The sequence below is a fragment of the Tripterygium wilfordii genome, chromosome 21 (genome assembly GCF_013401445.1).
Source record: "Tripterygium wilfordii isolate XIE 37 chromosome 21, ASM1340144v1, whole genome shotgun sequence".
In the NCBI taxonomy this organism is placed as follows: Eukaryota; Viridiplantae; Streptophyta; class Magnoliopsida; order Celastrales; family Celastraceae; genus Tripterygium; species Tripterygium wilfordii.
Window position 1 is genome coordinate 1,083,338 of NC_052252.1, and position 14,194 is coordinate 1,097,531.

The 14,194-nt window shown below is 36.6% G+C and overlaps 3 protein-coding genes across 3 annotated transcripts; 1 reads left to right on the forward strand and 2 right to left on the reverse strand.

Moving 5' to 3' along the window:
- Positions 1-156: 156 nt before the first annotated feature.
- On the reverse strand, positions 157-1,343 carry LOC119989511 (TIR-only protein-like). The gene is made up of 2 exons (XM_038835092.1): positions 868-1,343; positions 157-292 (listed from the first exon to the last, which is right to left on the reverse strand). The coding sequence occupies exons 1-2, from the start codon at positions 1,341-1,343 to the stop codon at positions 157-159; spliced, it is 612 nt and encodes a 203-aa protein (XP_038691020.1).
- A 679-nt stretch (positions 1,344-2,022) lies between these two features.
- LOC119988140 (protein EPIDERMAL PATTERNING FACTOR 1-like) lies at positions 2,023-3,170 on the reverse strand. Its single transcript, XM_038833080.1, has 2 exons — positions 2,907-3,170; positions 2,023-2,342 (listed from the first exon to the last, which is right to left on the reverse strand). Exons 1-2 carry the CDS (start codon positions 2,986-2,988, stop codon positions 2,062-2,064), a joined length of 363 nt encoding a protein of 120 aa, XP_038689008.1. The 5' UTR covers positions 2,989-3,170; the 3' UTR covers positions 2,023-2,061.
- Positions 3,171-6,402: 3,232 nt separating this feature from the next.
- On the forward strand, positions 6,403-13,142 carry LOC119988498 (COP1-interacting protein 7-like). Its single transcript, XM_038833557.1, has 9 exons — positions 6,403-6,923; positions 7,076-7,252; positions 7,584-7,705; positions 8,138-8,178; positions 8,283-8,335; positions 8,434-8,586; positions 8,858-9,069; positions 9,633-11,311; positions 11,769-13,142. The coding sequence occupies exons 1-9, from the start codon at positions 6,865-6,867 to the stop codon at positions 12,753-12,755; spliced, it is 3,483 nt and encodes a 1,160-aa protein (XP_038689485.1). The 5' UTR covers positions 6,403-6,864; the 3' UTR covers positions 12,756-13,142.
- The last annotated feature ends 1,052 nt before the right edge of the window (positions 13,143-14,194 follow it).

The following is a 14,194-nucleotide window of genomic DNA, read 5'->3' on the forward strand; positions in this document are numbered from 1 at the left end:
TACAGAAACCCTATTGAACCAATTAATGAAACAATTTGTGTACACAACAAAGTAACAATGGGAATTAATCCTAAATTATTTTTCTAAAATTATGAAAATCAAGAAAATTAAGTGACAAAGATCCAATATTGGGTGTGACAATATATACATATATATTCATGTAGATGTAGTGTAGTGTTTCATTAGTTGATGCATTTGAATATTAAGTTGATCCATCCTTGCTTGGTTCTCTATTTCAATTAAGCTCCTGATGATCATATCTGAAGCACTATTCACTACCTCGGACCAATTCCTGTTAAAAAAAAAAAACAGAGAAAAAAGAATGTTAGTAACCCTTTTGTTTTTATTTTTTTAACAAAAAAACTCATTCAAGACACAATCACATTGAACTAGTTAGCAATCCTTTTTTTTTTTTTATAACTGAGAACAACTCAACATGCGTGCCTTTTGGATAGTCCATTGAGCCTAAACTCAGGTAGGATTAGGCACGCACAAAGTAATCCTCTTTTTGATAACCGAGAACAACTCGGCATGTGTGCCTTTTGGATAGTCCACTAAGCCCAAACTTAGGTAGGATTAGACACGCACAAACCCACCCAATAGTTAATAGTGTAATCTACTTAGAAATAGCTGCGCCAATGTAGAATCAAACTCCCGACCTCGGGCGAGATACTTTACGTCATAAGTTTAGAGAGATAACCAGCTAAGCTATCCACTAATAACTCTCTGATTCATATATAATGAAACAAATAGTAAAATAAAATAAAATAAAATTTCAGCACTAAAAATTACGTTCACATATGCATTGATTTTGATTTTGATATGCAAAGAAATTAAACAATCAAAGAAGGAAGAGATTTAGATTACCCTTTCAAGGAGTCAAAGACAAGTCCATTTGTGTACTTTGCCTCCTCAAGAGCTTGATTAAACCTTAACACATCTTTCTCTGGATAAACTCCATTGTTAACCACCCGAAGCTCCGACCGCTTGATGTCACAAAAGATTGGAATCACCTTCTTCTTAGACTCCATAAAAAGTGCCAATTCATGGAGGCAAAAGTATGATTCACAATAATTTGGTGAAAACACAGCAACACCAAGCTTACAACTTCTAATTGCACTATTTATGTGATCAAACAACTTGTCTCCTGGTTTCATAGTCTTGTTGTCCAAAAATGGACGTAGGTTTAACCTAGTAAGATTATCATAAAGCAAGGTTACTAGGGTTCGTTTCGTATCGGTGCCTCTATGGTTTATGAAAACATCACATCGCTTAACATCACGTTTTTGTCTGTATAAATGGCGTTGGAGGTTCATGATGGAAGAAGTGGTAGGATATTGCATCTTCATATGTATATGAACGTGTTATTATAGGGTTTGAGAAGGACGGATGTATGAATAATTCGATTCGGCTTTATCGATATTGATTTTTTTTAGAAGGAATTGTTGGTTCTCCTTATATAGACAGGTTTGAATTTTGCTTTATTTACTCTTCTCCACGCTTTGATTAAAATTTACTTATGAGATGAATTTGCATTTTGTCAATTTTTCAAACTTTTCAAAGACGTTCTATGTTTTCAAAGCCCAAAATAGGTTTTAGTACAAACAAGCATTGAAGTCACAAGCATAGACTACCAAAATCTATCTTTTTCCACAACTTTCTCGATTGAGGAACCATGTTTGAGATAGAACATAAACCCACATCCACATATGCCTAACTTTTGTCTCTACTTTGATTTTCAAAGTAAACTTTGTCTACATATATATTTAATTTGGGAATTTTTCAATCAAGTTGAATAGACCTAGCTATCTATCACATGTTGAATGGAATATCCATTAACAATGCATTGAATATAGTAATTAATTACTTGCATTACAGGTGAAAATGAAACATATATATATGTATATACATATGTATGAGGAAACTTCATATATAATTAAATTAAACTGATAAATCGCTTAATTTGAATGAAATTTACCCTTGAATTGACTCAATTGACAAAAAAAATCTCAAAATTTTGACTGAATCCTAGAAATAAAATAAATTAAAAAAATTAATTAATTAAGGGACAGGATAGGATTTGCCATGACAAATGCACCTATATGAGATAGGGCATGTCTCAGCCTCAGCAAGTGAGGAGCAAACATACTTAACTATTACTAATCTACATGGTTTGCATGAACCACAAGCATGTGAGCAATCTGGCAATCTTGATCCTGCTACTTCTTGTGGGTGTCCTCTTTTCAATTGTCTCATGAATTCTTGCTCTCTTTCCCCAATTGAAGTTTTTGGATTTTGATCGTCATGAGTTGTTGTTGCCATAATGCCACCATGACTATAGTCTGCAAAAATAAGTTAAATAAATAACCTGTTACTTTAATTTCATCAAAAACATGAATAATGTCGTGTAGGTAGGGGTGTAAACAAATCAAGTTTAGCCGGGTTTCTCCAAGCCTATAGCTCGGCTCATTTAGTGGTGTTTTTGTTAACCGTGAATGATATCACAAATATTTGTCATTTGGACTCGGTTTGTTTAGTTAATAAGTCGTAAAAATAATGAAATTTTAGTTAGTTCGGATTATTTACTAAACAAACTGAGCTATATATTCTCAGGTTTCTTAGGGTTACTCGCGATCCTTTTACATTAAACGAGTTCTAAGTTAAACTACAACTCCTCTTTTATAAACCTACCAATCGTTAGTCAAAACTATATAAGGGGCATTCTCGGGCAACCCTATTCGTTTACACCCGTAGGGAGAAGTAGCTTTTAATTGAAGATGCTGTAACATAAAATTGTCTAAGATAGTAGATACATTTAATACTAACATATGCAATTATAACTAAGATGAGCATATGTATATATATATTTAATTTATCGGGTTGATCATGAAGAGGGCGCCACTTACTTTGCATGGTAGAGATGGTGTTTGGAATGAAGACAAGGGTAAGCAATGCTGCTGCCAGAAAAGAGTAATGAATATTCTTCATATCAACTCTATTTAGTGTTTCTTTGAGTACTTGAGAAGGAAATATACCTATATGTGTGTGTGTGTGTGTATATATAAAGAAAGAGAAGGTATTGAATTGAAGTGTGTCACAGGGGGTATGTGGTTAGGGTTCACATGAAAGTGGATGAGTTACAAGTGCTCACATGGTTTTTCTCTTCCACACTCAATTGCATTTGCCTTGGCTAGCTTGATTAATGTTTATTGCAAACAGCATGTGGACTTTTCATGTTTGGATTGAATTGAATTGAATTGACTCAGTTTTCTCTCAATACTCAATAGTTAGGGCTAGGCCCATATATGGCCCAAAGTTGATAGCACTAGCAATCCAAGTTTAAGGGCAAGTTATGACCCATTTTGAGGCCCAAGAAAATTTTCCACAGGCCCACAGTGCTAAGAAATCATAAATCCAATTTAGGGTTGCAAACGGACCAAGCCGGCTTGCCTCATTCAAGCTCGGTTTGTTAACATTTTTAGCTTTAGACGAGCTTGGGATGTCCAAGCTCGGTTGTTCAATTCAAATACAAGCTTGAGCTTGGCTCGATTAAACTTATTAATGAACACATTTATCAAAAGGAATAAGTTTAATAAACATGTTTTTTAGAGTTAAACAAGCTGGTTCACGAATGCTAATTATGAATTTTCAGAATACTTAACCAAGCTTGTTCGTGAACAACGAACGAGCTTGTTCACGAGTTCACTCATCTGCAGCCCTAGCTAAAATTAATGGGTCAAAGCCAATTAATTAGAAGTACATAGAAGGTTTTGGTTTTTTTTCCCTTTCTTTCTTAAGATCGTTTTGGATAACGAGTTGAACTTGAATATGTCAATCAAAGAGATTCAGACCCGAACCAACTGAATCACTAGAGAAGGCCGAATAGCTTAGATTCTTCCAATCTTATCCCAGATCTGACAATATTTTGGTGCAAAAACACTCCGCAACCATAGATATCAACAACAAATTAAAAAGTGTCATTTGACGAACAAATATTCACATTTCAGATATGTTTGCAAGTTTACACACATAATTAAGAGTTCACGTGTGCAACTGTCTCTTATCTTCACATTTTGTAGCCTTAACAAGACTCCTGTGATTGTTAAATTCAAGAGGGTCGTCTAGTAGTTGAAATGTTGCTCATTATATTGACATGAAATGTATTAATTGTATGTATGTATGTATCTATTTTTTTGGTGCTTCTATATGTGGAAGATATACATTGCTTGTGTGTGTGTGTGTGGATATACATGTTGTGGTTGCAATCTCAATATCAACTAATTATGACCTTTTGGGGGACCCATAAAGTGTCCCTCGTCATATCATATATGTGTGTATATATATATATATATATATATATAAAAGTGGGTGTTTGGGCAGGGATCATTGACAAGACTTAAGATGTCATGATATATCCAGCTAAGGTAAGGTAGGAGAGTTATTTCATTGAAGGCTTTGTATCCACTCACATGATATGATGTTGCATATATATACTCCTTCCTTGACATTTCTTATTTCACTTTCAACACCCCACTCATATCTTGCTTGTTAGATATAGTACTAATGTTTTCTATAATGTCCCATTGTAACTCAAATCACACAAGGGTAATTGCTTAATTAAAAAATGTCTTCATCATTAGTATATTGATTAGATAATTAATTACCTAGCTGAGGTCTTGAGCACCAAAGTTAGGTAGAACCCTCTAATTAACATCCAACATTCCATATTGATTGGGGGTAATCTCAAGCATTTTTTGTTAATTAAGTACATAATATGTAATATAAATTGATTATGGATGGACCCAGAATCTAAAGACTTAACATTTCAAGTTTGGATGGTTAGGTTTAATACATCAATGCCCTAAAATAAATAATACCAATACTTATGTTATATGCCCAAGCTCCCCATAACTTATATAATTAAGCTCTTTTTATCCATAGGAATATTTTCTTTTTCCAATTCAAAAGGATTGCCATTAACTACCAGCCTCCATATATAAATGATGTGAGAGTCTCACACATTATGATGTTTAGTACAAGTAATGTCACATTTGGTGTCATTCATGGACATCATCTATAATTGTAAGGTATACCTACTATGGCAACCAAAAAGAGGGGGCCCATGGTGGGGGGAGATGGGGAAGATATAATTGACATGGTTCAAAAGGGTGATTATATAATAAGTAGTTGACAATAAGATAATATCAATTATTATTGTCAGTTTTTGTCAATACTAAACATTTTTAATTAGTGGCATAATCTAACCGAATGATTTATAAACAAAGTATAACTCCTCTCCCATTGAAGACGCATATAAATAAAATTTTAAGGGTAAACCGATATATCCATTGAGAATCGAAGCTTAAAGATGACAATATCTCTTGTGAGCTTAGTGTGTCCGTTGTGTCACTGTGACCCTTTGAAGAAGCGTATTTTGGCCTAAAAAATAATGATGACGGTCCATGAAAAATAAATCGTCCGTGTCCAATGCGAACAACATATTTGTACTGAGAATTTCAACAATGTTAAAAAAATTATTATTATTATTATTATTATTATTAAAATTAACAAGAACTCATCCAAAAGTCCACTCACCATGGAACTCTTCTTATGTGGTAAACTCAGCAATAATGGCACGACCCATCACATGCTCTAGATCAATCATATGTTTGATCTTCACATAAGATTCAAATCTAAAACTACGTGTCATCCTGACATTTGTCTGTTACCATGCAAACAATTCAATAAGGTTATGTTAACTTATTATTTAGTGGGTAGCCTTAAATCAACTTTTGTAAGTTGTAACAACCCATAATTATGGAACTCTAATTAATGATTGCCTCATCTTTGGTTAAAATCAAAATGTGGTTTGATTGAATCTACAAAGTATATATAGCATTAAATAGCAAACGAAAAAGTTAAGCATCCCAGTGTTTTTTATTTCAATTCTCTTAAATGCTGAGATAGACGCACATGATTCATATGAAAAATCATATGCGTCCATCTCATTATTTGTGATAGTTATAACAAAAGACACTAAGATCTACTGAATTCCAAATCCTCCAAATCACAAAAAAGCGTCAGTAATGTTATACATCCTAGTAGCCAGTATCCCAATTATCCCAACTGTTGAGTTGTACACATAGGATGTCATGTGTATTATGTGAGACATGTTTAAACCCACAAATTTCCTTGTATTGTGTGCGTACAACTCAGTAGAGATTATTGGGACCAACTCATGGGATAAAAGGCAATGATGCATAGAAAGCAATATTTGGAAGTCACTCCCTGTGAGAAGGCACTATTTTTGCTTGGCTAGGTTAAAAAGCTGCAATGTTAGTATTGATTATTGAAGATAAATTGCAGTGTGTTTATTATTCTTTGCTCACTCTGCCAGCAACATCCACCGATCCACATTGACACTGACACCAAATAAAATAGAAGAATGTGAAAAAATAAAATCTTTCTTGGTATATTTGAGAACAAGATTGGAAATTGACATCTCAACCACATAAGCTTAGATTCATTTATTCATAATTTCATACATTCATTCTCTCTGTAACACACAGAGCAGGAACTGGAACTGGAAGCTCTTACATCTATGTATGCGTGTGTAAGAGATGTGTATGTCGGCAGTCATATGGGGGCCACATGAAGAAAAGTAATCAGATCGCCCTCTCACACCACCACTTGTTCTCTCTGCCTCCCATGAGTCCCATGTGCCCAGCTTCATCACCTCCTGCTGGCACTCTCTCTCTTTGTTGGCAAGAGCTCAAAATGTGCTGAACTGAATCCAGCAGTTTCTGATTCCAGCACTGTAGATCTATTTTGGCTCTGAAGGGTGCTTACCAAGTTGGTCTTGCCATGGACTCTGCAACTCTTCTTGATCATGCCCTCTTCCAACTCACTCCTACTAGAACCAGGTGGGTACTCTGTTGATGCAGACAAGCTGTTCGATTAAATTCTTGAAAGATGTGGCAGCTTATACAGATATGTGGTTTACATTTTTATATAGGTTTTTTCTGTAGTGATTGGTTATGGTTTAAAGTTATTGAATTTCTCTGAATTCTTGAAGGTGTGATCTGGTGATATATGCTGGTAATGTGACTGAGAAATTGGCTTCTGGGCTTTTGGAACCATTTGTTTCTCATCTGAAATGCGCTAAGGATCAGATTTCCAAAGGAGGGTACTCTGTCACTCTACGCCCTGTGGCCTCACATGCCCCATGGTTCACCAAAGCCACTCTGCAAAGGTATCATATAATTCTTGTTTATGGGTTCTTCATTTTAGGGCAAAGTGTGCTGAATTTTGAATTGGATCATTATCATCAATTGCGAACAGTACATGACTTTGCTCTAATTCTTATGGTGTCGAATTTGTAATGAATGAAATTGAATTATAATGCAAGTTAATGGTGAAATGGGTTTATTTGGATAGAATGCTTGAGTTTCCAGAAGTTGCAGTTAATGATGAAGTGTTAGGTTGATCTTTTTGTATGATTCAATGACTACCCAGATCACATAGTATTTTTTTTCTTTTTCTTATTATTACTTCCTTCAGTAATTTTGTGCTTCTTGCAATAGATTTGTGAGATTTGTCAGCACGCCGGAACTTCTTGAGAGATTTGTGACCATAGAGAGAGAAATAGATCAGATCGAGAGTTCAGTCCAATCAAATGAGCTGTCAGACGCAACGGAGGCAGAAGGTATTTGTGGAGCTTGATTTCCTGTGTACAGTGAACTTAAGATTTGATATATTTGATGTCAAGCTACCTGGTTAATTTGGATTTCGCTTATTTATTCAGATTATTCTTATTGGACTATTCTTTAGAAGTAGGTAATCTGAAACTTCATCGGTCTGGAAGATTATTGTTTGATGTAATTCATCTATGGTTAGGAACAAATTTCTGTACTTAAAAATAAGTGATTTGAATCTTGCAAAGTGAGGGATTATATCTTTAGGTCTCGTTGTTAATGCCTTGGCTTCCTGAATATGCATTATATTTGAGGAATGCTGATGTTATGCTGAAGCACCATAACTGACTAACAGCTTATCGATTCTCAATTGATTTCCTTTTGTGTGTATGGAAGTTGAGAGATAAATTCTTCCAAATTGTAATTGACTGCTAATGTGTCAGCTGCTGTCGGGAATCTCCAGAAGTCATCTGCATCATCCAAGGTAAGTCATTTATCACAGCAAATTTGAAATACAACATTTCCATGGTATTCCCTCCTATATTTATGGCATGATAACTGAACTCTTTGATGTCATGTGGAATTTAGTGGAGTGGTGAGCCCAATGGAACTGACGATGCTACACATAAAGAAAATTCCAAGTAAACTATCTAGTGTTGCATTTGGCAGTTTTTTGTGACGGCATATGCTTGTTTCCAATAAAATGTGAATTGATTGGTCAGCCTGGGATGATGAACAGGGTTCGTCTTCAACGAGTTCTGGAAACTAGGAGGGCAGTACTCCGCAAAGAGCAAGCCATGGCCTATGCCCGTGCTCTGGTTGCTGGATTTGAACTGGACTACATAGATGATCTCATATCCTTTTCAGATGCTTTTGGAGCTTCACGTTTGAGGTGCCAAAAAAAAACCCGATGATGACTGTGTTCTGATATAAGCTGTTCTCTTAAAAGTTTAGGTTTTGTAATGTACACAAGATGTTAAATCAATAACTTTGGAAGCATTTCTTTGACTGATTTAACTAATAAGTTCCTTAGTATTCATTCTTGGCTTTTTGATTGTTTTTCCGTTCCAAAAAAGTATCACCGCTGGATTTTGTTTGCTTTAACCTAATATTTGTAGTGAAATACTTCTGTATTTTCATAATACGTTTGCGGTTTCATTCAGGGAAGCATGCATCAATTTCATGGAATTGTGCAAGAAAAAGAATCAAGATAGGCTTTGGATGGACGAAATAGCTGCAATGCAGGCGTTTGCAAGGCCTGAGTTGCCTTATCTTGCAACATCTGGAGTCATACTTGCTGGCGAAGAAAATGACCCTAGTCTATTAAATGCTTCTGACTCAACTACAAGTCTTGGAAGCTTAGATGCAAAACAAGGTACAGTTGAGCATCCAAGTTTCTTCTTTTCTGCAAATAGTCTTTCGATCTTTACCACTGTGCATGAGACTTCTAAGTTCCAAATTTGATGGTCCAGATGTTCTGTTATGATTCCTTTCAGGCCTTCACACTTGCACTATCATGACATCTCTCGAAGTTTGACCTTATTGATGCAAAACAGATAACCTATAAACTGTTCCCCTCACCACCTTGCACTTTTGAAGTTGTTAAATGCAATTTCTTATGCACTGCCATGCATCTGGTCATATGTTGTTACATATAAGTTTTGCTATGAAGTATTGGTCGGAGTTTCTATGAAAAAGATCTGCTCGTAAACAAAAATTTTAGGGTAATGTGTAAAGAAATAGTACTTTGCGACAAAATCCTTCCCCTTAATATATACATATATTAGACATTTTAATTGTTGTTTATCATTTGTACAATATTCAAACTTCTGTTTTAATTTATTGTTCCTGCATTGCCTATGGTACTACTACACTTCATTAATCAGGTTTGGTTGTGTAATAAGTGGAATCATCTTTGTTCATGCATATATTTTGCAGACAGCAGCTTGCCATCATCTACTCAGATGCCGTCAACAGATGGGAAGACCCAGATGCCCATGCTGTGGCCAAACCATCTGCCTCCTTATAATTTTCAAGGTCCTATGTTTCAGCAAGTTCCTCCATATCAAGGCTACATTTTTCCTGGTATGCATGCTCCACCTCCATATTTTCCTGGGAACATGAAATGGCCCCTAAATGTGGATGATTCCGGTCAAGGTTGGGAACCTGATGATCAAAGAAGTCTTAGATCATCGTCGAGGAATAGGAAGAAATCTTCACTCAGAAAAGACCGGGAAGCTTCAGAGCAAGATAATTCCAGTGAACTTGGTGATTCCAGCTCTGGCAGTGGATCAGACGAGAATGCACAGAACAGCAAAAAGAATTCTTCCGGGGAGCAAGGTCATAAGAAAAAGCATGGAAAGAAGTCCAAAAGAAAAGTAGTCATTCGCAATATTAATTACATCACTTCTAAGAGGGATGAGTCCGAGGAGACCTCTGATGAGGATGAGTTCATTGATGGAGATGCTATCAAACAGCAGGTAGAAGAAGCAGTGGAGTCTTTGGGAAGACGACATAAATCAGTCTCACGGCATCACAAGCGAAAGGATGGGGCCAAGTACCATAATATTGAAGAAAATTCAAACGATGTCGATGATCAGGAAAGCAAAAATATAAATAAAAAAAAGGACTCCTGGGATGTTTTCCAGAACCTCCTTTTGAAGGAGAAAGATTTGGATGATTCTGGAAATGCTTCACACACTGTACAGGGTCAGGAAGAATACTTTGGAACTGAGAGTTCTGGGAATGGGAGGTTTTCTGTGCTTAACCTGGAATCGGAGAAAGTAGTGAAACAGCGGGGAATTTTAAGTGATTCATTTGTTGTGACGGGGAGAAATACAGGTGATGAAGGTACAACTCACATTGAAAACTTTGAAACTAGTGAAAGTGCCAGCTCAGTTATAAAGAAAAGGGACAATGAGTATGAGGAAATGTTATTTTCACGGAAAATTAACGAATCAGGAAGCTATTCCCATGCTACTTCATCTGATCTTGCTACCGGACCTTCCAAAGCCAGAAGTCGAGAAGAAGGAGATTGGTTTATCAGCAACCAGTTGGTTAAATCAGCAGATCGGAATGAAGGCATGGAGTTCAAAACTTTCAATGGTGATTACCATTACCATGCCAATAATAAGACAGATGTTTTAGCTGATGACTCCTTCATGATCCAAACTAGACCCTTAGTAGATGAACGCCCTGATTCTTTTTTAAAAGCAGATATAGACATTGTTGGAGCTACTCAATTTGAAAATTTTGGTGCTGAAGCTTCCCTTGATAAGGATTATGCTTATGGTGCTGATGAGCCAAATGATCTCTGCATGGTACTTGAACGTGATTCAGCTATGGATCATACTGTCGTAACTTGGACTCCAGAAATTCAATATGAAAATTTCTCATCTGCTGCAGCTAATGGAAAGAACTCTGTTACTGAAACACCTGAAGTTGATGAAAAACTGCCTTCTAATGTTAAAAAGTCTACAAGCAAAGTTTCAAGTGAAAATGCTAGGTCCAAGGTTTTCAATGGGACGCTTGGGAAGAGCAAATCTGAAATTATATCAAGGAGCAGGAAACCATCTTCTGCGAGTGAAGCAGCTGCTCAGAAGCAGAAATTAAAGAAGGTATTAACACAAATTTAAGATCTTTTTCAGTGCCTGACAGAAAGTAGGGGTGGCAGAACACAAAAAAGTAAAAATATTTTGATGGTTTACATTCTTTAAAAAATTATTTTAACATGTTTTGATTTGTTTTATTCAATTTCCTTCTTTAAAAGAACCAGATTAATTCAATAAATATGCCATAGTCTTAAATCTTTTATTACAGGCATGCATGTGGTCAATGTTTGGAAGCCATCATGAAATTGCCTACCTTTCTATTTCTCATCATTTTTGTTGGAACCCTTAAAGGGACTGATTCCAGACTAGTCAGTGCTTCCAAACAAAAGAGCTTTTATGATTTCAGAGCTATTGAAGTGCCCTTAGTCCTCAATACATTTCTAATACCTGTTTCATCTTTCTTCTTCTTCTTCCCCCCCTATCTTATGAATCGTTTTCCTTTATTTTTCTCCCTTTTTGATAGGAAGAGGAGAGGAGAAAGAGGATGGAAGAGTTGCTGATCCAACGCCAGAAGAGAATTGGTGAAAGAAGTTCTGTCAGGAGTAGTCCAGCAACAGTTAAGAAAACCCCAGTGGACAAGAAATCTGCAGCAGTTTCCATAAAGAATGACAAACCTAAAATTCGGCCCCAGATCCAAGAGGCAAATAAATCAGATAAACCCATCTGTCGGAGTTCCACCATAGACCGTCTTGCAACTGCTCGGACTACCCAGGTTCCATCAAGTAAATCAAAATCTGGTGATCCCAAAAAAGCAACTGTGAAGGCAAATGGTGTAGCTACCTTGCGGCAGAAGAATTCTGGCAGTGAAAATGAGAAACCAGGTCTAAACAAAGTTAAATCTGATGTCCAAGCAAAGAGGGATGACAAAGCAACCTCAGCAGCTCCAGCAGGGGTAGCAGCCAGAGCAGCAACTCAGCCCCTTGATGTCACCGATGATTTTAAAGATATAAAGGAATTACATACTACAGCTTCAATCGTGAAGAATCAAGTAAATATGGTTGAGGAAGGAGACACTTTTGGTGGTAAAGGTTGTAACGGTAATCCTCTTGGCATAACCTCATCTGAGCCTGTTGAAGATCAACATGCACAACTGGATCAAGGAAATCATAAGGGATTAACCACAGCTTCTCCAACTCATTCCAATGAAAAAGATATTTCTGATGCTTGTGGAGACTATACCTCTGAAATTACTGTACATCCCATCCCAGAATCGCCAAAAAAAGCTGTGGTTATTTCTACTTCTAAGGATTATGGTGCATTAAAGGAAGATATTTACTTACCAAAAAATCGCGAGTTAGAAATCTCCACCCCTCCAATCGATGGAATGGACTCTGAAGCAGCCCACTCCAGGAAGAAATGGAACAGTGATGAAAACTCTCCTAAAGCTGCCAAAGGTTTTCGAAAGCTTCTTTTGTTTGGACGTAAAAACCGAAACTCTGCCACAAATTAAGGATCAGGAAGAGGTTAATCTTACGTTCATTCCTTTTGGTATTGCCTCTGCATGGGATTATGGTTTTACTGAAAGTACGTAGTGCACTTGCGAGTTTCTTTGTTTGATCACACGGCCGATATATGCCTGGTGAATGAACAGATACGTAATAAGCCTTTGGGAGACGGGAGTTGCTGCCAAAGCTGCTAATGTAAATCTGAATTGTTATTTACTAGGATTGGTGTGAAAGCATGTTTTTTTTTTTGTTTTGTATGCATCTTGAGTATGTCAATTTGTTTTTCAGATTGCTTGATATCTTTTTGTAAATTTATTTTATGTACCAAAAGAGCTATGCAAAAGTTTGGGATAAAGACTCGGATGATGACGACCAAAAGAGCTCTGCCATCATTTTTTGTTACATGTCCTTCTCTTTAACTAATTACTCTGTGTCGTAGTATGGTTCCTTTTGTGGTGGGATATACGAGGTATTTTCGGACGAAAAATGCTATGAATTGGCTTAGGATATTTGTGGTCTTGAGGCATAGTTGCTAGCTAGATGATCACCTATATCCTGTATTGTTGTTATTGGGGGGCGGTAGGAGAGTCAAGAGGAAAAACTGGAAAATTTTCACTATAATTGCAGCCTCCTTTTGGCTACATTCTCCTCATAAACAATGAGTACCTTGAGAAGCTTTGTCCCTGCTTATGCTCTCGCTTGATATCAGTAAGCTTAGCTACCACATCTTCATAGTTAGGAAGTTTCGGATGAACATGGCCAGGGGAGTTGCCTCTTTTTTCTTTCATGGTATGCACTGAGCCGTCAAAAGAACGACTATCTCTGGCAGACAATTGGCTCTGATTATAAGCCAAGGCATCACCAGTTGAGAGCCACCTAGACCGGATTTTAGGAGGTATGGTTTTTCTGTTTGAACATGACTTGTCTATATAAAGTTTTTCCATTTTGTCTGAGCTTGTACTTTGTTTCTTCAAGTGTTCATGTTCATGTTTGCGTATCCTTTCCTTTTGCTTTAAAGACTTCAATTCCATGTCCTCAAGATAGATAATCGACTTCTCATGAATTTTCCGTGTCTCACCTAATGAACTCCTGGCTGATGAGGCTTGTCTATTTGTCTTGGTTGTGTAGCTACTCCCATACTTAGTACAATGATTTAAGCCATTAAAAGAATAGTTGGGTGTGGTACCCAAATGGCTACCAAGTGACTGTATTTCGAGACCAAATGCTTTTTGGTATCCTGAGCTTCAATGTTTGTGTTGAACCCTCATTGCTGTTATCGCTGCAGATATCTTGGATGTCCATGTCCAAGATTTAGCTTTCTGCAGTCTTGAATTTAACCTCATGGTGTTCTTGATGCTTTAGATGAAGAGTGTATTTGTTAGCAATCTCACTTATTAATCTGAGCTTCTCATCTTCAGGTACAAAACTGATACACAAATTCTGC